The 22,940-nt window shown below is 40.7% G+C and overlaps 1 protein-coding gene across 1 annotated transcript in view; it reads left to right on the top strand.

The window, feature by feature from the left end:
• The first annotated feature begins 115 nt into the window (after window positions 1–115).
• LOC136883504 (platelet binding protein GspB) overlaps window positions 116–22,940 on the top strand; it is a 416,272-nt gene continuing 393,447 nt past the window's right edge. Inside the window, exon 1 of the mRNA XM_067155850.2 lies at window positions 116–375. Within this exon, the coding sequence (XP_067011951.2) occupies window positions 144–375 (232 nt within the window). The 5' untranslated portion in view covers window positions 116–143. The remainder of the gene's footprint in view (window positions 376–22,940) is intronic.

The following is a 22,940-nucleotide window of genomic DNA, read 5'->3' as shown; positions in this document are numbered from 1 at the left end:
GCTTCATCATATGTTATATTTTTTATATTGTTTATATATTACATATTCTAATTATTTTGGTGTCAGAGTGGAATAATATATTCTATAATTAATATATTTATTAGTAAGATATTCTGCGTATATAGACAAAATAATTGTTATATATGTGCGTAACAGACAAGATAACTAAAGATTTATTGCGGAAGTTACTCAACATGAGGTGTCGCATATGTGAATTGCTAATGGACCAGCAACAATCGATTAATGCGGTTAATCACCATCATCTACACGATTCGCAGCCGCAGTTGCAACAAACGAACGTCCCTTTAACTCCAGCCAGCCTGTTCCTTCTGCCGCAGTTCAGGGATATGGTCCTCGCTGCATACCTTCTGAGGGGTAAGTGGCTTTATTAGGATTTCTGTTGTGTCATATTTTGAAAGTGGTCTCTTTTTTTACAAAATTGGGTCCAATTAACCACATTTCTAGTGTTAGTGAACACGATGACACTGTTATTATTGGTCGTGTAAAATGCACCACCTTTTATCAGCAAGTCATTTGACCAGAAATTGTGTAAAAGGCTATTTTTGCTCATAACATTTTTGCCTTTCTTTCAAGTATTATTCAAATGTTTTGTGCTGATAATGTTACGTGATTTTATTCCTGGTTGGTTATTTTGGATTTCCTTAGATATATTTTGCGTTTAACCCTGGACTGAGGCAATGAGTACCCCATACTTTAAATGACGGACGCGACCGAGCTCGATAGCTGCAGTCAAGTGCGGCCAGTATTCGGGAGATAGTAGGTTCGAATCCCACTGCCGGCAGCCCTGAAAATGGTTTTCCGTGGTTTCCCATTTTCACACCAGGCAAATGCTGAGGCTGCACCTTAATTAAGGCCACGGCCGCTTCCTTCACACTCCTAGCCCTTTCCTGTCCCATCGTCGCCGTAAGACCTATCTGTGTCGGTGCGACGTAAAACAACTAGCAAAAAAAAAAAAAAAAAATGACGGACGTACACGAAATATTTTCAAAAGTCATGCTTTCAACTATAATAAAACAAAACCTGCGTATTTATTTAAAGTGAATATACAGGCGTCAAGCCCAATTATATTATTCACTCGTGCAGTGATACATTCTACTGTATATACAAGTACTACAAGTTACATATTTAACATATAAGGAAAAAAAGAAATGGCGTATGGCTTTTAGTGCCGGGAGTGTCCGAGGACAACGGCTCGCCAGATGCAGGTCTTTTGATTTGACGCCCGTAGTCTACCTGCGCGTCGTGATGAGGATGAAATGATGAAGACTACACATACACCCAGCCCCCGTGCTAGCGAAATTAACCAATTAAGGTTAAAATTCCCGACCCTGCCGGGAATCGAACCCAGGACCCCTGTGGCCAAAGGCCAGCACACTAACCATTTAGCCGTGGAGACGGACGAAAAAAAAGAAAGAAAATAAAGGAAGGAAAACATACAATTCATACAACAAAGCCACTATATTGCAGAAACGAAAATGAAACATGTATCCAGATTTAATATTAAAGAAATATCGTAATTTCGTAACCTTGTTTAGTAAATAATTGTTAAATTAACTATACAATTATTACGTAAGAAAGAGGAAAGATACATTATGAATTATAATGCTTTAAAAGCAATAATACAAAAGTAAATCTCTATTACATCGTTGACCAGCTTTATGTTTAACTCGCTGTCAGATGATTTTTAGTGAAATTAACGATATTGTCCAACCACGGCCGACTGGATATCTCGCTGCGCTCCGCTAGCTAGAGCGACGCATCAAGTCGGCCGTGGTCCAATACACTAGCATCTATAACCAATCCCAAAGTATCGGATGTTGTTTTCACGACCTTAGCATGGCCTGTAGGACCGGGTATAATGAACACAATGTCACGCCTCTGTGTTCTTCCAGCTTTCATATGATGCTTGGATGATCATCAATGACCATTTTTTCCTTTAATTTAACATGCCTCGCAATCAGTCGCATTGTCCTCCTCTTCGTAATTTGAAGTCCCTCTTGGTATGTCTTCATCAGTTCGTCTCGAATCCAGTCATTTAAAAGCCTTTGCCAGACATATTATTAACGTATACGTATTCAATGGCAGTGAGTCATAGAAAACAAATCCATATGTTCTGCGCGAAGCAATGACAGTCCTCCAAGCAATAAAATACTTGCAGAATAACGAACTAACGTAAACTGAAGCGCGGGATGATATACGCCCCACAGCGACCACAGTGCAAAGAAGCAAAGCTCTGCACAATAACAAAATTGTTATACCAGAATGCTGACTCCCTATGTCATATAGCGTGCAAAGAAACAATAGTATCAACATAAAATGAGAGGTAAAAGAAATTACTATGGGACACTGCATGCCCCATGTTACCATTCCAGTGTCGCGAGCATTATTTGTCTAAATAGAGAGGGCAAAATAATGTTACCAATATGGCCAGTTTGCTGCTGGTCTTCTAACTAATTATTTGACAGTATTTAATTTCTTTTGCGTCATATTTCCGGAGTGTTTGGGTTATAGAAATCCCAGCCCTATACATTATATGCGATGGGACTGTTTCTGTGTGTATTTCCTGTATTGTGCCACATTAATAGTTGTGTAATTCTAGTGGCGTATTTGTGCAACAGTACGTAAATTTATCCTACTTCTGTGCAGTTTGACATACGGTATTTGACAAAGATTTACTGTTTCATAACAGGACCATAAAACGCGAGCTGCGCCAGTTTGTGTTTTATCAGATTATAAGACGAGAATTATGAACGTTGCACGGGTAATTTGATCTGTAAACCCAAGCGATTTAAGGCGGTTGAGTGGATAATGTATCTTGAGAAGCGAAGTATAATGAAAACGAGGCGAGACAATCTTTAATTAAGATATGCAGCTCTACCTAACACGTGTTTTACGATCAAGAACTATTGGAAAGCCAGTGTTGAAGCTGATAGATTGACTGGCACTCATGCCCATCCCTGCCACATTTTGTAATTTCAGTAGGTCAAATAATAATAATATAGATGATGATGATGCTTGTTGTTTAAAGGGGCCTAACATCGAAGGTCATCGGCCCATAATAATAATAATAATAATAATAATAATAATAATAATAATAATATAATACCAATTTAGAAGTCTGAACTACTGTCATTCCGTTGGTGTATGTGAAGGTAATCTTCAGAACAAAAATAGCACACACCCACGCGCTTCCCCATAGCACAACTTACATTACAAAGTGACTTTTTCTGCATTTTAATGTACAGTATTAGGTCATCATAATTCCGTATTTCATATTACGGTCGGCTTGGCACTCGCACGCAGATTTTCAGAAGGTCAGTAAGGAACACTAGACCTTTTTTTCAGTGGTGGTGGGAAACCACGGAAAATTGTCTTCAGGGCTGCCGACAGTAAGGTTCGAACCCACTATCTCCAGAATGCAAGCTGACAGGTACTTGAACAAAACCGTGCAACAACTTACTCGGTTTTGCTCCTCACATAGACATTTGAACCGAGAATACTTAATTATCAGTTTAAAAGTAAACAAAATACCTGTAACATTAACTGTACATAACATTTATTTTTAAAAAAGAACAGCACTCTCCTGTGGATTCTGCGATACTGGTGTATTTACTACGTACTTTGAAATGGAAATGAAATGGCGTATGGCTTTTAGTGCCGGGAGTGTCCGAGGACAAGTTCGGCTCACCAGGTGCAGGTCTTTTGATTTGATTCCCGTAGGCGACCTGCGCGTCGTAATGAGGATGAAATGATGGTGAAGACGACACATACACCCAGCCCCCGTGCCAGCGAAATTAACCAATTAAGGTTAAAATTCCCGACCCTGCCGGGAATCGAACCCGGGACCTCTGTGACCAAAGGCCAGCACGCTAACCATTTAGCCACGGAGCAGGACACTACATACTTCGATTTACATTGTTAAGAAAAACATTATTCTTGATAAATAAACCCTGACAAGTCACACTGTAATGAATGTGATCTGAATTTCACTTTTTATCAGGATCAAACAAGCTTTTTTTTTTTTTTTTTGCTACGGGCTTTACGTCGCACCGACACAGATAGGTCTTATGGCGACGATGGGATAGGAAAGGCCTAGGAGTTGGAAGGAAGCGGCCGTGGCCTTAGTTAAGGTACAGCCCCAGCATTTGCCTGGTGTGAAAATGGGAAACCACGGAAAACCATTTTCAGGGCTGCCGACAGTAAGGTTCGAACCCACTATCTCCAGAATGCAAGCTGACAGGTACTTGAACAAAATCGTGCAACAACTTCCTCGGTTTTGCTCCTCACATAGACATTTGAACCGAGAATACTTAAAAATACATAAAATGAATATACTATCTGCGCACTTTTTATCGATAGATTTGTGTACGGGTTTGACGAGTAACGAGGGAGCAATTCCGGTTCCAGTAGTACTGCCAACTGAATGGAAATGAAATCTGAATTGAATCGATAATATGATCGATCGATATGAATTTTGCTAAACCTTTGTTATCTTAAGCCAACAACTGTATCACACACACATTATATAACATTATATAACATTTCTCGAGGCGAATCTTATTCCTAGAGTGAATTCTATAGTTTGGCTTTGCTGTGTAAATAACAACAGTACTAGTACGTAAAGTGTACGCCAGATGTCGCACAGCGATGCATAAGTGATTCATAGTTTATGTTTCAAAGGTTACCAGTACGAATCTCGAAGATTGCCGAGGTCGGCCAATTCAGCATTAGGGTGTAAATCTATCCAGAAAAGGTGCGGAGATAGTACAGTATGGATTCTGCGGATATCCAGTAAAAGGTTTTCACTCGGAAGAGAAAAGTATTATTCTGTCATGTGATTCAAACTTTTGACTGTTCACATTATTATTGCATAATAAAGGTTTTGCCAGGAGAAACCGCGAATTATTCGCTCCTTAAAATTATTTTAACTCTATGGTAAAATCTTGGAATAAATGCCACTTACTTCATAATATTTTTATTATCCGAATGTGTTCACATTCTTGTACAGTTTAATGTAACCGTCTAGTTGTCACAGGCCATATGACGTGTGTGCCTTCCAGGGTCATAAAACGTTTACGAGGTTTTCTTGCGGTTATGTGGCTGTTTGATACACTGTTTTATATTTGATTTTTATTGGAGAACGTGGTAAATGAGGTAAAAAGGCAGGCATCAAATAAATTTATTTATTTATTTTTATTTGCTTTACGTCTCAACGACAGAGATAGGTCTTATGGCGACGATGGGATAGAAGAGGCCTAGGAGAAGGAAGGAAGCGGCCGTGGCCTTAAGTACAGGCCCAGCATTTTCCTGGTATGAACATGGGAAACCACGGAGGAACATTCCTTTAATTTGCTATGCGTTACAAGTAACATAGGCCTACTGCTCTCATTCAATTTCATTTTTCTAAAGACTGTTTGAATTGCTGTTTATAAACCCCTCAGCATTTTTTTTCCCTTTCGTGTGACCTGTCGAATTATGAATATTACTTACTTTTGGAGTATTCGAGGACATATTCGGCTCGACGACCTGCCCGGTTTATCCTCCACAATCTGAAAAGAGCTAGGTGGTTTGAGTGGTACCGATATCGGTGCGCTTTTGGCACATTGATACATTTGGTTAGTTTAAGAGGTTTTAGTTAGTTCAGTGTGTGTTTTTGTGATGTGTATATTGTTTATGGATTGTGGCGGAGTTGTCGACCGTATTCTCAGTTACCTGACCGGCACAGCGGTACGATACGATATGTGGTAGATCTGATTGGTCGCCCATCCAGACACTGACCACGCCCGATGTTGCTTTTGTAATTGCAACGGGATTGTACAGTTTGTATGCCTACCTATGCAGTGACATATGTTTATATAAATAGTGATTTATATGTTAAATATAAGTTCGCTGATCTTAATTTGGAATAGCAGCATTCGTTATTTATCGGTTTTTACGGTGCACCGCTAGTCGGCTTCCTAAGATCCGGTGCTTCATCGATGGATTTTAATTTGCTGTGAGGAAGGTAGTCTGAGGTATTATTCAGATGTTATTGTAGGGGAGAAGCCTTTTGGGATGATTGATGGCATAGAAGTGAGACTTTTCAGGGCGGGTCTTTTTGACGGTGAGTTGCTTGATTGAGGGTTTGGGGCGATGGCTGGTTTTATTCAGGGTCTCGGCTACTCAATTTTTGTTTGTTTGTTTGCTTTTACGTCGCACCGACACAGATTGGTCTTATGGCGACGATGGGATAGGAAAAGCCTAGGAGTTGGAAGGAAGCGGATTTACCTGGTGTGAAAATGGGAAACCACGGTAAACCATCTTCAGGGCTGCCGACGGTGGGATTCGAACCCATTATCTCCCGCATGCAAGCTCACAGCCGCGCGCATCTACGCTCACGGCCAACTCGCCCGGTGGCCATGAATTGGGCCGGTGTTGGTTATGTAGGAGGTTGAGGAGAAGTAGTAATACGTTTTTTGGTGTCTTTGTTGGAAGTGGTGGAGGAGGATTTAGAAGGGTGTTCGTTCGCTTGTCTGGGTGCGAGAGTATGAAGCGGGAAGAGGGTGAAACCCGGTATCGACACTTAGCCTGCTCCTGTTGAGTAACTCTGGTCTGCTCAAGGCTTAACGTCATCCATCTGACGAACGAATCACCACCAACAGCGTCATATGACCTCACTTCCTACGAACTGCGGAGAGGTTTTGGAATTGAATCCAGGCTTTTGGCACCCAATCTAGTGATTAGAAATTGTATACCGCCACCTCTCCTGCCCGGCCGGCCAACATTCTGGCGGTGATTATTAACGTAGACTTACGCTCCTCGTCGAGTACTGTTGGGAGATCAGAAGAATGCACATGCCCGATGAGGCACGGGGCGTAGGGATTTTCACCAGCAGAGCCAGTAACGCAATGGTTACCATAGCAACTCTGCTACTATCCAGGCGACTTTATATTGTATCTTCTACTGGCAACTCTTCGCTCTTGTCAGTTGTAATCCAGCGAACTACAAAGTGTGAGTCAATGTTTTCGTGTAGCAGATAAGAGCCGACCTGTCTGGGCAGAGCAGGAATTTTGGTGGTTGCAGGCCACATTCCTCATTCTTCTCATCTCTACACAGTACATGGAAAGAGAAACTTTAAGGGTGGAACGCATATATCGCCGAGAGTATGTAACTTACGATTATGTTTAATGTCTCAATTGAAAGATTAAAGAAGAGACTACCTGTTGCTTAAAAAATTGAAAATCTGGAATGTAGCGCTTCAAAATAAGGCAAAATTTGTGCTAAATATGTGACGTCACACGCATACTCTGTTGTAAGATGGCGCTTTGTCGACTCGCTCTGGTCAGCTTGATTCCGTTCTAGCAGTTCCCACTTTACCCTGTTCAGAACTGCACTCAAGACCCCAATGGGTCTGAGGGCTAATCCCTCAGTGGCTCGAATGCATTGAGAAGTGTGGTCTGTCTGTCCGCGCGCTCATTTGAGATTAACGGTAGCTGTCGTTGTGAATACATCGTGGTCAGTTGTATAGAATAAGAAATTTAATAACGGAAAATAAAGATTTGATTAAGATTCCGCAGAAAGGAGAAAACGAGAAAAAAGGAATAAAAGAAATGAAATGAGAAGTGCATAATAGGTAGGCGTTATTATCAAAAATTGAAACAGCGAAATCGAATTTATATTAACGTATTAATTAAATTTCATGAAAAATTTAACTAAAAATTTCAAAAATAAACATTTATTTTGGAAAACTATTAATTGTATATGAAAGAAATGTTCGTGATATCTCCACTTTTATGTAGGTGACATTCCTACAAAGTTTCGTGAAAATCCAGACATTAAGTAAAAATTTATTTTTATCTCCGGAGTGTCGCCTTAAGACCTATCTGTGTCGATTGCGACGTAATCGAATAAAAATCTCCCACATTTTACTATGTTTCACTTAGGCTACTACACGATCATACTTATCGTAGTATTTTAAGTTCTTCACTATTTCCGGTTGTGTGTTTACTTTAACCCACCATTTTCCTTACATTTGTAGCAATATACCATCAAACTGAATATTGAAAACTGATTTGTCAGTTAACCTCTAGGTTGGAAGTTCTTGCAATTCGTCAAATTCATGCAGTTCCTGATGTTCAAGTTCACTTTGTTAAATCAATTTGTAAGTTGTACTGCCAAGCGAAACACACTTTTGTATTTTACGAATGAATCCTAAATGTTTGTCACGGAGAATATAAAAGTCTTGCGATTTGACGACTTAAGCAAATGATATCAGAGTTAATATTCAAAATATTTATATAATTTACTTGCTTATAATCATACTACTAAATAGGTAACAGCTTGAAGAAAATTTCCTAAGAACAGAAGCATATCGCCCCAGTTATTAATTAATTTAGGTGTTCTTTGCGAATAATCACATCCATAAGTAATTAGCAAAAACGAAGATTTTCCTCATGGTTTCATATTTGTCAGTCTCTTTGGTGTAGTGGTTAGTGCGATTAGCTGCCCCCCCCCCCCCCCCCGGAGGACCCGCTTGGATTCCCGGCTCTGCCTCGAAATTTGAAACGTGGTATGAGGACTGAAACGGGGTTCACTCAGCCTTGGGAGGTCAACTGAGTAGATTGGGGCCCGATTCCCACCTTAGCCATCCTCGAAGTGGTTTTCCGTTCTTTCACACTTCTCCAGTCAAATGCCGAGATTGTACCTAACTTCAAATGCCGGGATGGTACTTTAACTTAAGGTCAAGGCTGCTTCCTTCCCTCTCCCTTGTGTATCCCTTCGGATCTTCCCATTCCCCCAAAAGGTCCCTGTTCAGGTGAGGCCGCCTGGGCGAGGTACTGGTCCTCCATCCCAGTCGTATCCTCGACCCAAAGTCTCACGCTGCAGGACACTGTCCTTGAGGCGGAAGAGGTGGGATCCCTCGCTGAGTCCGAGGGAAAAACCGACCCTGGAAGGTAAACAGATATTCATATAGCCTAGTTCAGCAATACCTGATCTGTTGTTCATAATCCACCACTGTTTTAAGTATAAAGTATACGTTTGAATGTTGATTACGCTAAAACATGTTTAATTTAAAATTAAATATTAATTTACTACTCTCTAGTGGACAACGTTTATTTTTATATGCAGCTTTCCATGAATTTGTTCGGTTTATTTTCCAGACCTCGAGGGTCACTTAACACGGAATGGCCCAATATTTGAAAATATTAGTATGTTCAAAAATAATTTCCCTAGATTTCGATTGGACAACATAATAATCCGGGGAGGCCTGCTGCATGTCTTACGAACTTGCACCTATAGGTGACCTGCGCATCTAAGTATGGGGCCCATACCAATGACGAATACCTGACTCGGCCGGGAATCGAACCCGCGACGCGTTGGGCCATGCAACCGGACGATTGGACTGTGACCCTAAGAATGGAAAGCCTGAATGCGCCCCTGTGACTGCATGCAACTTCTAATTATTTTTAGCAAACGTCTGGCTTTACGAGCTGTTCTTTCAAGTCACAGTTTTCACGGACGTTTTGCAAGACCCATGCTGTCATACTTGTTCATGAATACGATTGGCAGCGTCCGTATAATACATTCCGAGAAGCTGCAGTCACATTGTCAATAGAACCATCGCTAGATCGCCCTTGTTTAAATACAGTAATTCCTGGACACTATTTCATAAACCTTGACATAGTTGACAGTAGTAACAAATAGAATTGTCAGCATGTAGGCACATTATTTCATAGATAGCCTGCGACAGATGTTTCCAGTGGGACTGCTGGGATACTCTAAATATTGTTCCTGTAAAACTTTCGCTAGTGAATTACACAAGGCAGTTATGTATTATCAGTAGGGCCCGGATTCATATGCACTAAAAACTCCAAAAGTATGCATGCACATATGCACTAAAAATGTTGTAAATATGCACAGAAATATGCACTAAAATAAAACAAAATACACTCACCAGAAGCATTATTTAATTTTAACTCGCTGTTAAATTGATAAAAATGAAATAATTTCTTGAAAAATGAAGCATGACAGTAGGTTTTAACAGCTTTTCAATGTTTTCAGGAGTCAATGACTTTCTGTTGTGGGCCAGAATTAATTAATAGCTAAAAATGATCGTTCTACGTCGACGGACGTAACTGGGCAGTACTTTTTTTTTTTTTTTTTTGCTAGGGGGCTTTACGTCGCACCGACACAGATAGGTCTTATGGCGACGATGGGATAGGAAAGGCCTAGGAGTTGGAAGGAAGCGGCCGTGGCCTTAATTAAGGTACAGCCCCAGCATTTGCCTGGTGTGAAAATGGGAAACCACGGAAAACCATTTTCAGGGCTGCCGATAGTGGGATTCGAACCTACTATCTCCCGGATGCAAGCTCACAGCCGCGCGCCTCTACGCGCACGGCCAACTCGCCCGGTGGGCAGTACTTCTACACTGGCACTGACTGCTCGGAACATTCTTCTGGCAAAGACTTTAGGCATTTTTACAGTTTAATCTGGTGAAACACTGCAATCGACGAAGAGCAAGTTAAGAGTTAACACTTGTTTAAGCAAACCTTGGGAAACTACTATAAGGAGGAGGAAGGAATGTCAGAAAGAAGGAAATAGCTGTTGTCTAGCTGGTTGTATTGCGACAGTGAAACATTTTTTCTTGATCAGGGAATGCTTCTTATGTTCCCAAGGAATGTACAACATACAGAGTTCATTGGATTTTTCATTTCGTTCAGAAATCTTAGATAATTTATCACAGATAAGAGAAAAATATGTCTGTATATGCACTAACACTCAAAATATGCTCGAACGTTCAAAATATGCATTTGCATATGCGCATATGTATTTAAAAATAATCCGGGCCCTAATTATCAGTAATGGCCAGTACAGTAAGACCAGTTCGCTGCAGTGAGAATATCTTAAGGGGGACCCCACTGAGTTTTCTGTGTTAGTTAATCTTTGCCTGATTTACAAAAATTTGACGTGACAGGTAATATAGACTAAATGTAAAATACTAAAAACGTGGTTAAAATTGAGAAGTTAATTTTGGAATAAGGCTCTTTTTAAAAAGAAAATATGGTCTTCTTAAAAATGGTCCGGCGCACCTTTTTTTTGCCTGTTAAGCGTAAGACGGTCAAAGAAAGAATTGATAATATAATGTTTGATATTAACAACTTGTATTTTTAGCATGTTTATTAGTAATGGCATCACATCTTGCAGACAGTTGATTTTTTTCGCAAATCGCCAGGCTGAGTGGCTCAGTCGGTTGAGGCGTTGGTCTTCTGAAACCAACTTGGCAGGTTCGATCCTGGCTCAGTCGGTGGTATCTGAAGGTGCTCAAATACGTCAGCCTTGTGTCGGTAGGTTTACTGGCACGTGAAATAACTCTTGCGAGACAAAATTCCGGCACTTCGGCGCCTCCGAAAACCATAAAAGTAGTTAGTGGGACGTAAAGAAAGTACTATTATTATTATTATTATTATTATTATTATTATTATTATTATTATTATTATTTTCCTGCCGCTTTTTCCCACACCTGTGGGGTCTGGGTTGCGAACTGCGTCGCACATGGGGATTTGGCGCTGTTTTACGGCCGGGTGCCCTTCCTGACGCCAACCCTATATGGAGGGATGTAATCACTATTGCGTGTTTCTGTGGTGGTTGGTAGTGTAGTGTGTTGTCTGAATATGATGAGGAGAGTGTTGGAACGGACATATACACCCAGTCCCCGAGACAGAAGAATTAATCAGAAGCGATTAAAATCCCAGACCCGGTCGGGAATCGAACCCGGGTCCTTCTGAACCGAAGGCTAGCAAGTTGACCATTCAGCCGACGAGTCGGACTAATTATTATTATTATTATTATTATTATTATTATTATTGCATCCCCATGCTGAAGGAGTAGCGAGGCCTCGAGGCCTGGGGTTTGAGGAGGTTGCGGAGAGCAGTGTTGAACGCGTTGTGCTGCCTAGCGGCAGATGTGTGAATGGCAAGATAACTACAGTGACCACATTTTAAAACTAAACTCTGCGTAATTAAGCCCTCATGTTCTTAATAAGAAACTTGGATCATTAAGTTTCCAGCAACAATTTTAGGAGAATGTAAATCTTTTAGATGTGTGCTGGTTGATGGGATGTTGAAAATGGTGACAATTATTGTCCTCTTACCCGTATGCATTGTTCCGATGGGGGAGATGTATGGGGTGAAATGGAGAATGATTAATCGATTAATTTAATGTGATTCTCCTAAGAGAACCTACACTTAGTGGAATGCAACTTAGTTATTCAAGAATGAAATGTGTGTTACCAGTATCCTATGTCGATTTCGCTGGACTTGGAAGATACGGTACAATAGTTAGGTTCGGATTTCTCCGTCTGCCATCCTTAGTATGGTTTTTCCTTTTTAACTCGTAGATAGTGTTGTAATTGTTTTTCCTCAGGATTCAAGAAATTAGAGACAGGGTGAAAAGAATTACAAGATTATCATCAAACAAGGCCATGATAGCAGATTGATGTAGTCACAAGCTTCTTACCCAGGGCGAGCCCGGTGCGATTCCCTGCCAATGCATCTGGAATTTTTTGAAATAAAATGTCACGTTAATTTCGTTCCAATGTTACGTAAAACAGAAGTAATTCCTTTGGTTATGATCACGTAGCATGAAAAACTACAAGGTTACTTTTCACACTAACCGCTATGTCGTAAATCCCTTAAATGCCTACAGCTGGTCTTCTGACCCCGACTACTAAGATGTTTGATCGGGACCAAATCCAACAACATAAAATATTGACAGGGAGGAGCTACTTATTCGTTCCACTGTTGGGGCCGGACTGTTTCTCCATATTGCCACTTGTGGCATTAGATCACAGGCCCTTTTCGTGCTTCCCTTGACAAACTTCGGAGGATATTAAGTAGGAGCTTGTATTGGGAACCTGAAGAATCAAATGTAGCAAATCCGAAACTCGTCACTGATAATGAATCTGATCGCAAACAGCTTTTCTATTTTTACAACTTGCAATACATTTCATGTTATTTAACGATTTTGTTTGAGGTCTGTACCTTTGCTGGCGAGATGTAGTGTTTACAGTGCTCTGTGTCTTCTGGTATGGGCTAGAATAAAATTGTTACTCTCATTGACCTGTCTCAGTCTTATCCTTGGCTTTGACAATATGAAAGTGACTGAGGTATGAGCGATACAAGTAATACCATTCCTTATGCAGCCAGTCCCTGTTCTGAATGGTGTGAAAATATCGCTCATAGGACCGGTTAGTGCATGCATTTCAGTGGGCTTGGCAGACTGATGTGTAATAGCAACTACTGGCTCGGTGACGAAAGCAACGGGGAACTACCTCACTCCTCATTTCCCTAGAACACGTGTTCAGTGACACCTATGTTATCTATATCAGCTGTTGGCATAGCTGTGGACGATCAAACCAGTCTTCGGGCTGAATACTCAAAAGAAAAAGAAGAGATTTAAGCTCATTCAGCTATGCAGTCATGTAGTGTAGATAAAGTGACAAGACATGGTTTCGAGCCAAGGATCTCCTCTTGCTGATGAATTGTCCCGACTACTAAGCTACTGTGACACGGCTATCTGTTGCGTTACCTTAGGCAGAGTTTCTGAACCACAGGACGGCCACGGAGGCGCATTCCGTAAGTTGTTTGTCTGCTCTGTATCCAAAATAGTGTTCGATCCCGATTTAGTAGAGGGTGTTTTAAATTAAATCGATGTCATTATATTTAGATACTTACAAGAACTCCTGCGGTTAAAAAATGTCGACTCGTGAGAACTCTTAAAATATTTAGCAAATTAAAAGGGATGTTATAGAAATGTCATTACACCAGGGTATTCATCATCTCAGTACCATTTTTTTGTCGTCCGGCCCTGCGATGTAGGGGGCAACATGTCCGCCTGTCACCCGGCGGCCTCGAGTTCGATTCCCGGCCGGGTCAGGGTTTTTTTTAAAACTGTAAATTGTACCCCTGGCCTGGAGACTGGGTGTTTGTGTCGTCCTTAATGTTCCTTTCCTCATATTCAATACTCTGCACTTCCACAATTCCAATTAACACGCAGGTTCATATCATATGGTGCAAGTAGTGGTTAAAGATCTGCAGGGGTCGACGGCACGAACAAATATCATTAAAAGAAAAAGGAAAAAAGAAAAACTACTCTGACACGGTTATCTGTTCCGTTACCTTCGGCAGTTTCTGAACCGCTGGTTGCTTGACTGTTCTATATCCAAAATAGAGTATTCGATCCCGATTTAGTAGACAAATTTAAGAACTCCTGCGGTTAAAAAATTTCGACTCGTGGGAACTCTTAAAATATTCAGCAGATTAAAGGGGGTGTTATAGAAATGCCATTACCAGGGAATTCATCTCAGTACCATTATTATTTTTTTGTTATTCACAGGAAAGCCAGGCTTGAACTAGAATTCTGCAAAAAATACGTGTAGACTCGTAAGGCTAGACTCTTTCAAAGCTTCCTGTTCGAACACTAGCCAATGACTGCTCGAAAGGATCAAACTTCAAAATACGGTCAACTTTTCTGTAGATCACTAATAGTGTGTTCGCTTCCAGGTCGCGGATTTAGACTTGGCGGAGGTAATCGGATTTTTCACCGGCGGAAAGAAGTCCGATCTACAGCAAATGTCTTAAGATGTCGGCGTGTAAAACATCTATGGTGTCCACCCGACAAAATTGACTAAAATATTAGACATAGACCGCCGAAGGGATTGCCTAGATGGCGATAAAATGCCTATAGCCAAGGTATTATTATTATTATTATTATTATTATTATTATTATTATTATTATTATTATTATTATTATTATTATTATTATTATTATTATTATTATTATTATTATTATTATTATTATTGGCTGCTTGGTTTCAATAATCGTTAAGGCGCCGGGTCTCTCTCATCTGACACTGTGTTTAGCCGGTTCGAGTCCTGTGGCCTGCAGGGTAGGAGAAGTGGTGTGGCATGCATTTATAATCACTAGATCGCGTGTCAAAAGCCTGAATTGCCGGACTGAGTGACTCAGACGGTTGAAGGCGCTGGTCTTCTGACCCCAACGTGGCAGGTTCTATTCTGGCTCAGTCCCGTAGTATTTAAAGGTGCCCAAATACGTCAGCCTCGTGTCGGTAGATTTACTGGCACGTAAAATAACTCATGCGGGACTAAACTGTGGAAAAAAGTTGTTAGTGGGATGTAAAGCAAATAACATTAGTATTAAAAGCCTGCATTTAATTCCAAACCTGTCTGCAGTGTTCATATGGAATGAGTGCATATGACGTTGTTGGTCTGTCGGATGGAGAAGTTAAGCCTACAGCAACCGAACGAGTTGACCATGCGGTTAGGCTCGCGCAGCTGTGAGCTTGCATTCGCGAGACGGTCGATTCGAATTTCACCGTCGGTAGCCCTCAAGATAGTTTTCCGTGGTTTCTTATTTTCACACCATAAAATTGCTGTACTCAAAGCCACGGTCGGTACCTTCCCGGGGACGTTCGATGTGTTAGTGTGACGAAACCAGTTGTAGACACGTTTGCGAAATTACCAGTTGGTTTGATAGAAGGCAGTTTGGGTTTAGCAAGGGTTATTCCAACTTGTAGGATTCCTGTAAGATATAGCAGATATTTTGGATTCAGGAGGTCAAATGGACTGAATCGCTATTGACCTATCCAAGCCTTTTGATAAGATAGATCATGGGAAATTAGTGACGAAAATCAGGGCTACTTGACTAGACAAAGGAGTGATTGACTGGGTGGCTACATTTCTAGAAAATAGAACTCGGAGAATTAAGATTACCGGTAGGTGAAGCGTTATCGAATCTATACTAGAGCCCGGATTTCCATGCAAATGCATGTTTTTAAATAAGCTGGTTCCACTTCTCAAACTTTGCAAATATTCGTTTTATGGCTTAACGATTCCAAATAACCGTCCGCCTTTTCCCTGCGTGTTTGCATGTTTTGACCTTTTTAGGAGAAAATTCATGCATAATGTATATTTTGATGATTTTGAATTTAATAGCGAATATTTCGACGTTTAATATTACATAATATGACTTTTCTTCTGACTTGGCGCATATATAATGTTAACTTGCATGATAACAGTAGTGCCTTTTACGAATGTTGGTTTGCAGAATTTGGGACCATTTTTCCACATTATACATTATGTCTGTTACTGAGAGACGGAGAGAATGTATTCCTGGCATCCTATCTGACAAGAGGTCCTGTAATTCCATTGGCGAAGCCGGAAGGCCCGGCGTCGATCTTAGGAATAAGGTGTCCCAGTTATACATTGCTATAAACTGAACCGTAAATTGTGCATTACTCACTGACTGCTCATTTTTCCGTCCATGTTAGACGAACAAAACAAAACTTGCATCACATTTCTGTGACGCCGCATTACTGAGATATCAGCTTACTAAGCTTGGTTTTGCACTGAACCTTCTTCCGTTGCTATCCTGGAATTTCCTACACGGAACTGTCACACGTCTTTGTTATCGAAGCAGGCAATCGTTACCAGTTATTGAGGACATTTAGATGTGTCTGCAATCATCGCATGGAGAAGTGGCTGCGGCAGCTAGAGATAGGTCGAACAAAGTGATCCATTCAGATCCTGATTTTGAATTCGTCAAGCTTATAAGAGACGTATTGTGGTGAAAATGCAAAAGACGTACAATTTGACCTCAGTTTGTCCCAAACATCTTCATTTAAGTAGTCACTTGTCACTTCTTGTGACATAGAAAGATCATTTTCTGTGTTGAAGAATGTCCTGACAGGTAAACGGATGAGTTTAAATCAAGACAATTTGGAGAAATTAGTTGTTATGCAATGTTTCAAAAGGAACTGAATTTTTATAGTGCATGATTGGCCATATGATAGTGCATGAAAATCCGGGCCCTAGTAATGACCAATAAGGGGGTCCCCCAGGGGAGTGTTACTGGACCTTTATTTTTTGTTATGTATATGATACGAGTAAAGAACTGGAATCACAGATACGGCTATTTGCGGGCGATGTAATACTGTATAGAGTAGTAAATGATTTGCAGGATCGTGAGCGACTGCAGGAGGACTTAATGCTGTGAGATGGACAGCAGACAATGGTATGACTGTAAATGGGATTAAAAGTTAAGTCGTAAGTTCATCAAGAGGAAAAGTCCTCTCACTTTTAATTATTGTGTCGACTGGGGGTTAGTACCTCATGGAATACACTGGAAGTACCTAGGTGTTGTTATAAGAAATGATCTTCATTCGGGTAATCATATTAACGAGGTTTTTAAAAAAGTTTGCTGATCTCTTCACTAAATGATACAAGAACTGGCGAAAATTCAAAGGAAAGCAGTACGGTTTGTTCTGGGTGATTTCCGACGAAGGAGCAGTGTTTCGAGAATGTTGCAGACTTCAGGCTGGGAAGACCTGGGAGTAAGGAGAAGAGATGCTCGACTGTGTGGTATGTTTCGAGCTGTTACTGGAGAGTTGGCGTGGATTGACATAAATAAAAGAATACACTGCTGTGAAGCTTTTAAAAATAGGAAAGATTATAATATGAAGATAAAGCTGGAATTCAAGAGGAAATATTGGGGCAAGTACTCGTTTATAGAACAAAGAGTAAGGGACTGTAATAAGTTATATAAAGGGAATGTTCGATAAATTTCAAAGTTCTTCGAAAATGTTTAACAAAAAGCCAGGTAAACAATTGTTAAGGAATCTGCCACCTGGGCAGACAGCCTTAAATGCAGGTCATTAATGATTGATTGATTGATTGATTGGATTGATTTGATTGATTGATTGATTGATTGATTGATTGATTGATTGATTGATTGATTGATTGATTGATTGATTGATTGATTGATTGATTGATTGATGAAAAGGAAAGCGTTGAGCAGACCCTTTGGTTTTATTAGACAGGAGTAGGCTATGAGCCGACATCGGGTTTCACCCTCTCCCTACCTCATTACCAACATAATCTCACACTCAGACGTACAGGTTGCCTGTGAGCATCAAAAGAAAGACCTCCTCCAGGCGAGCCGAACATGTACCCGGACACTCCCGGAACTAAAAGCCATACCCTAAATAAAATAAATAAACTGAGCCAATGAGTACCGAATTGACCATGCTGTCTGATCACAATGACCAGAACGAATCTGGGCAGCATCGAGCAGCTTGGAAACTCGTAAAGTTCAAGTGCCTCACTCATTGGTACATTGTTGCCACATGCATTGCAGCCTTTTTTTGCGCCATTATAACACTTGAATCGCTTTACTGAAAGGGGGGTAACTACGACCGACCAAGGTGGCTGTGCTGTTAGCGTTACGCAGCTGCGAGCTTGCATTCGGAAGATATTGGGTTCGAATCCCATGATCAGCAGTCCAGATAATGGTTTTCCATGGTTTCCCGTTTTCACACCAGGCAAATGCTGGGCTTTCATGGTCGCTACCTTTCCACTCCTAGCCCTTTCCCATCTTTCGTCACCTAAAACCTTCGATGTGTTAATGCGATGTTAAACAAGTAGGAGAAAAAAATAAGAGCTCCGCAAAAATGGAAAATACAGTTTTTATATGTTTGATATTTTTTTGGAAATACACACACCAATTAAATTGGTTCATAAAGGAAGGGCATCGGTTTGGACTGGAGCCCTACTTTTACGAAATGACCACAGAGGCGCTAGGTGATTATTAGGAGGACACGGAAGTTTTCGTCTCATTTCAGTAAGTGTTATTCATCCTGAGACTAAAAACTTTGTTATATTATAATATTCTAACAATTTTCTGTGAAAAATGAAAGGTTGTATGGAAACTTTGAGTGGTTAGATAAAGCTATTCAGTTGTAAACCACTTAAAGAAAGGTCATGAGTCCACAAGATTTAAACAATCTGTATCATTCAACTACTGATGATAAATTCATTAAGTATGTTCAGAGGAATCCTAATATGCATTCCCTGTTTAATTGTAGCAATTTTTACATTTCTATTATGGTATTAAAATGTCTAGACAGTTTTTCTTGATTTTCTAACAATTAGCTAAACTGGACTGAAGCCCTTTATGAACCCCACGAACCTACTACGCTGGCGTAGCAGGGGGAGAGGTGATACTCCCACGTGGCGCGTCCCAGGTGGCGGATAGGCAGGTCCTAACCGGCTTGCCGGCGGACTTGAGGGAAATAAAATACCTCTCGCGGACCACACACACTACCCCCTGCGGATGGGGGACGCACATGTAGAACACACCCGCGGTATCCCCTACCTATCGTAAGAGGCGACTAAAAGGGGCCCAAGGGGCTCTCAACTTGGGAGTGTGGATTGGCGACCATGGGGCCCTTAGCTGAGTCTTAGCATTGCTTCCACTTACTTGTGCCAGGCTCCTCACTTTCTTCTATCCTATCCGACTTCCCTTGGTCAACTCTTGTTCTTTTCCGACCCCGACGGTATTAGAGCATGCAAGGCCTAGGGAGTCTTTCATTTTCACGCCCTTCGTGGTCCTTGCCTTTCTTCGTCCGTTACTCCATTTTTCGAAGTGACGGATCCCTTCTTTCTTCTTTTTTCTCTCTCTTTACCCCCCTGTGGCTGGGGGACGCGGACGAATAATACACCCACGGTATCCCCTGCCTGTCGTGAGAGGCGACTAAAAGGGGTGACCAAGGGATGATGGAATTATAACCATGAAATTACTTTCGATTCGTACCATCATGCGGGGAACACCATGGGTTGCCTGTACTTGCGAGTAGTACCACTAACTTAGGTACGAAATAGGTTTGTGATTAGTAGCAGTAAAGAGGCTGGCCTGGGGGTTTCCAGTACCCGTGCATCGTACCCATGTGAGCAACACCGCGGGTCTGGGTGTAGCCTGTGTGTTGTACCGCTATATGAGCGACACCGTCGGTCTGCGTTGCCTGTGATTGGTGCCCACTATGTGAGGAACACCACGGGAATACCGGCGCCCGTGATTAGTACACCTAGGTGAGGAGCCTCATCGGTTTGGGTTGGCTGTGAGTGGCGCCATTGTGTGAGAAACACCATAGGTCTGCGTTCCCTGTACGAAGTGCAATCCTTGTGAGTAGTACCATCTTGTGTGGACCACCGTGAGTCCTCGCTACTTTTGATTAGTACCCCAACATGACAAATACCATGGTTCTACTTTATTCGCGACATGTACCATTCTGTGGGGCCTTAGACATGGATTTTGCACCCCTTTAGACATCAAGCATCATTGTGCTTTATAAGTGGTCCCTTGGTCAGTAATACTACTATTTACGATCTTGTTTTCAGTCTGACCCACTGTTTTTTTGGGGGGGTTAATGTCCATCCATTCATTCTTCATGACATGTATTATTTTATTTTGGTCAGTGGATGAATTTGAATTTTTGTTATTTTATTTCGTACCATTAGGGGCCGATGACCTCGATGTTAGTCCCCTTTAAACAACAAGCAAGCCTTTATGAACCGATTCAATTGTGCTAAAAGAGGACGTTTCTAGTATCTTGTTACGTGCAGTACGAGACATTAACATTTGCGTTTATTGCTAATACGGGACAACTCCAGCGTTGCCACCTTTTAGAAATAGATGTGTGTGTACAGGGTTATTCAGCTAAATTGTCCACCTAAAATACTGTATATTCTGATCCGTTAAAGATATAGACATTCTGTTTTCAAATTCTTAAGTTGTATTTAGGGGCTCATAAAACACTGCCCAATTCGTCTCCGTCTTGTACGTAATTACGCAGAAATCGGTAGTAGCCTTTTTTAAATTGTACTTTACCAGTTTTACCCATTAGAACAACAGACTAAGAATCAAGCGACAAATTCAGTGATGTGCGTATTTTGCAAATCGGGTGGCTACTTTTGGAGATATTAAAGCGTTTCATATGCGTAGGCATTAGACAGAAAGAAATATCCTACTCGCTGTGATCCTGCGTGACTCATACCTTGTTGATAAATAGGCATACATCTAATTCTTATCTCGAGTGGGTCCCGAGAAACAACAGTATGATTTAGGAGTAACAAAACCTGACTGTCGACAGCCGTGAAGATTATTTTCCGTGGTTTGTATTTTCACACCGGGCAAATGCTGTGACTGTGTCTTAATTAAGGCACGGCCGCTTACTTCCCATTCTTAGCTCTTTCCTTCTCCAAATTGAAAAACAAGAAAAAGAAAAATAATGACAAGTTGCCTTAAATAACATTTAGTACGCATTAAATGCTGTTTTATGTTTATAAAAAAAAACTCCTTATTTTCATATAGGCCTACTTACAATAAATAAGCTAACAATTTCTTGTTATTATAATTTATTGCTAAAGTGGACATGTCTAGATCATAAAAATCACGGCTACGGTCGCTTCCTTCCCACTGTAAGCCCTTTTCCTATCCTATCGTCGCATAAGACCTACTTGCGTCGGTGCGACACTGAAAAAGAATCTCGCACAGTTGGTAAGACTGCAGAAAACTGCTGATACTTGTACGCATATAACGTTTTTCTGCCGTTGTTGGTTTCACGCGTTCTTTCTCGTCTTTGTGCGTCCCCTTATAGCCGCCGAGAGAAAGAATCCTAATAATAATAATAATAATAATAATAATAATAATAATAATAATAATAATAATAATAATAATACAGAAGAAAAACACAGCGAGACGATGGAGCTTTGGGAAGAAAAGAAAGCCAATTCATCTACTAAATAATTTCAATCGTGCTTCATAGTTGGGCACGTTGTAATAATAATAATAATAATAATAATAATAATAATAATAATAATAATAATAATAATAATAATAAGGCCAGCGCTCTACCGTCTGAGCTACCCAGACTGGCACTGATAGCTAGGGCCCGGATTTTTAGGTTCTTAAAAACCACGTTTTAGTTTTTTAATAGCTCAAAATAGTTTTTTTTAGTTTTTTATCCTCCTGAAATAGTTTTTAATGATCATTTCAATCATTACTAAAGTTATACTATTCATTCAAACTTTTTTTGCAGTCGCTTAAGTGCGGCTAGTATCCAGTAATCGGGAGATGGTGGGTTCGAATCCTACTGTCGGCAGCCCTGAAGATAGTTTTCCGTGGTTTCCCATTTTAACACGAGGCAAAAGCTGGGGCTGTACCTTAATTAAGGCCACGGCCGCCTCCTTCCCATTCCTAGGCCTTTCCTATCCCATCGTCGCCATAAGACATATCTGCGTCGGTGCGACGTAAAGCAAATGATGACTTGCCTTTAGGCATCGCTACTTCTGAGATGCGCAAGCTTCTTAAACTGCCTTCAATAATAACTTGATTTATAGGGAAAATTAATTTTAGTTTGTCGCATAATAGTGTGTATAGAGCTAAGCAGCCGTAGCTGGCGGTAGTCGACCGTACACAATGAGAGATGCACTGAAGCTGGCAAGTTACGCGGGCTTGTACCTGCTAGATACAGGTCAGTGAACGCCAGGGGGTTGTCTCTTGATTTGTGCTGTACCCTAGTGGAATAGTATCGTATCACGTTGTTTCGCTCTCACTAGTTATACTTGCAAACCACTTCCAGTTCCAAACCATGAAGTCATTTCAAAAAGTCGTGAATAATGTTTATTTTTTAAAAAAATCATTCAATTTCATTAATATTTGGTACTTCTATTTCAAAATAACGTAATACTGTCTTGAATAGCCCATTTAGTTTTTTTTTTTGTTTAGGTTTTAACGTCTTATTTAGTTATTTTTAGGTTTTATAAGATTCGAGTAACTTACTCCAATGATAATGAAATGGATAAGTAAGTTAAAATACAGCAGTTAACTAGCAAGGAATAAAATAGTTTAAAACCTAAAAATCCGGGCCCTACTGATAGCCATGTTATAGGCTACACCATGGCACTTCTCAGAGCCGTATGGCAATATTGCTCGCTAAATCTGCTGAGAAAGAAGGGATAGGATTCAGTATGAAAACATGTATAACCGGTGAAACATGACGATCTCTGAGAACGATGTCCCATATG

The sequence above is a fragment of the Anabrus simplex genome, chromosome 11 (assembly GCF_040414725.1).
Source record: "Anabrus simplex isolate iqAnaSimp1 chromosome 11, ASM4041472v1, whole genome shotgun sequence".
NCBI classification, from domain to species: domain Eukaryota; kingdom Metazoa; phylum Arthropoda; class Insecta; order Orthoptera; family Tettigoniidae; genus Anabrus; species Anabrus simplex.
This window is presented reverse-complemented; position numbering and strand designations above follow the sequence as displayed.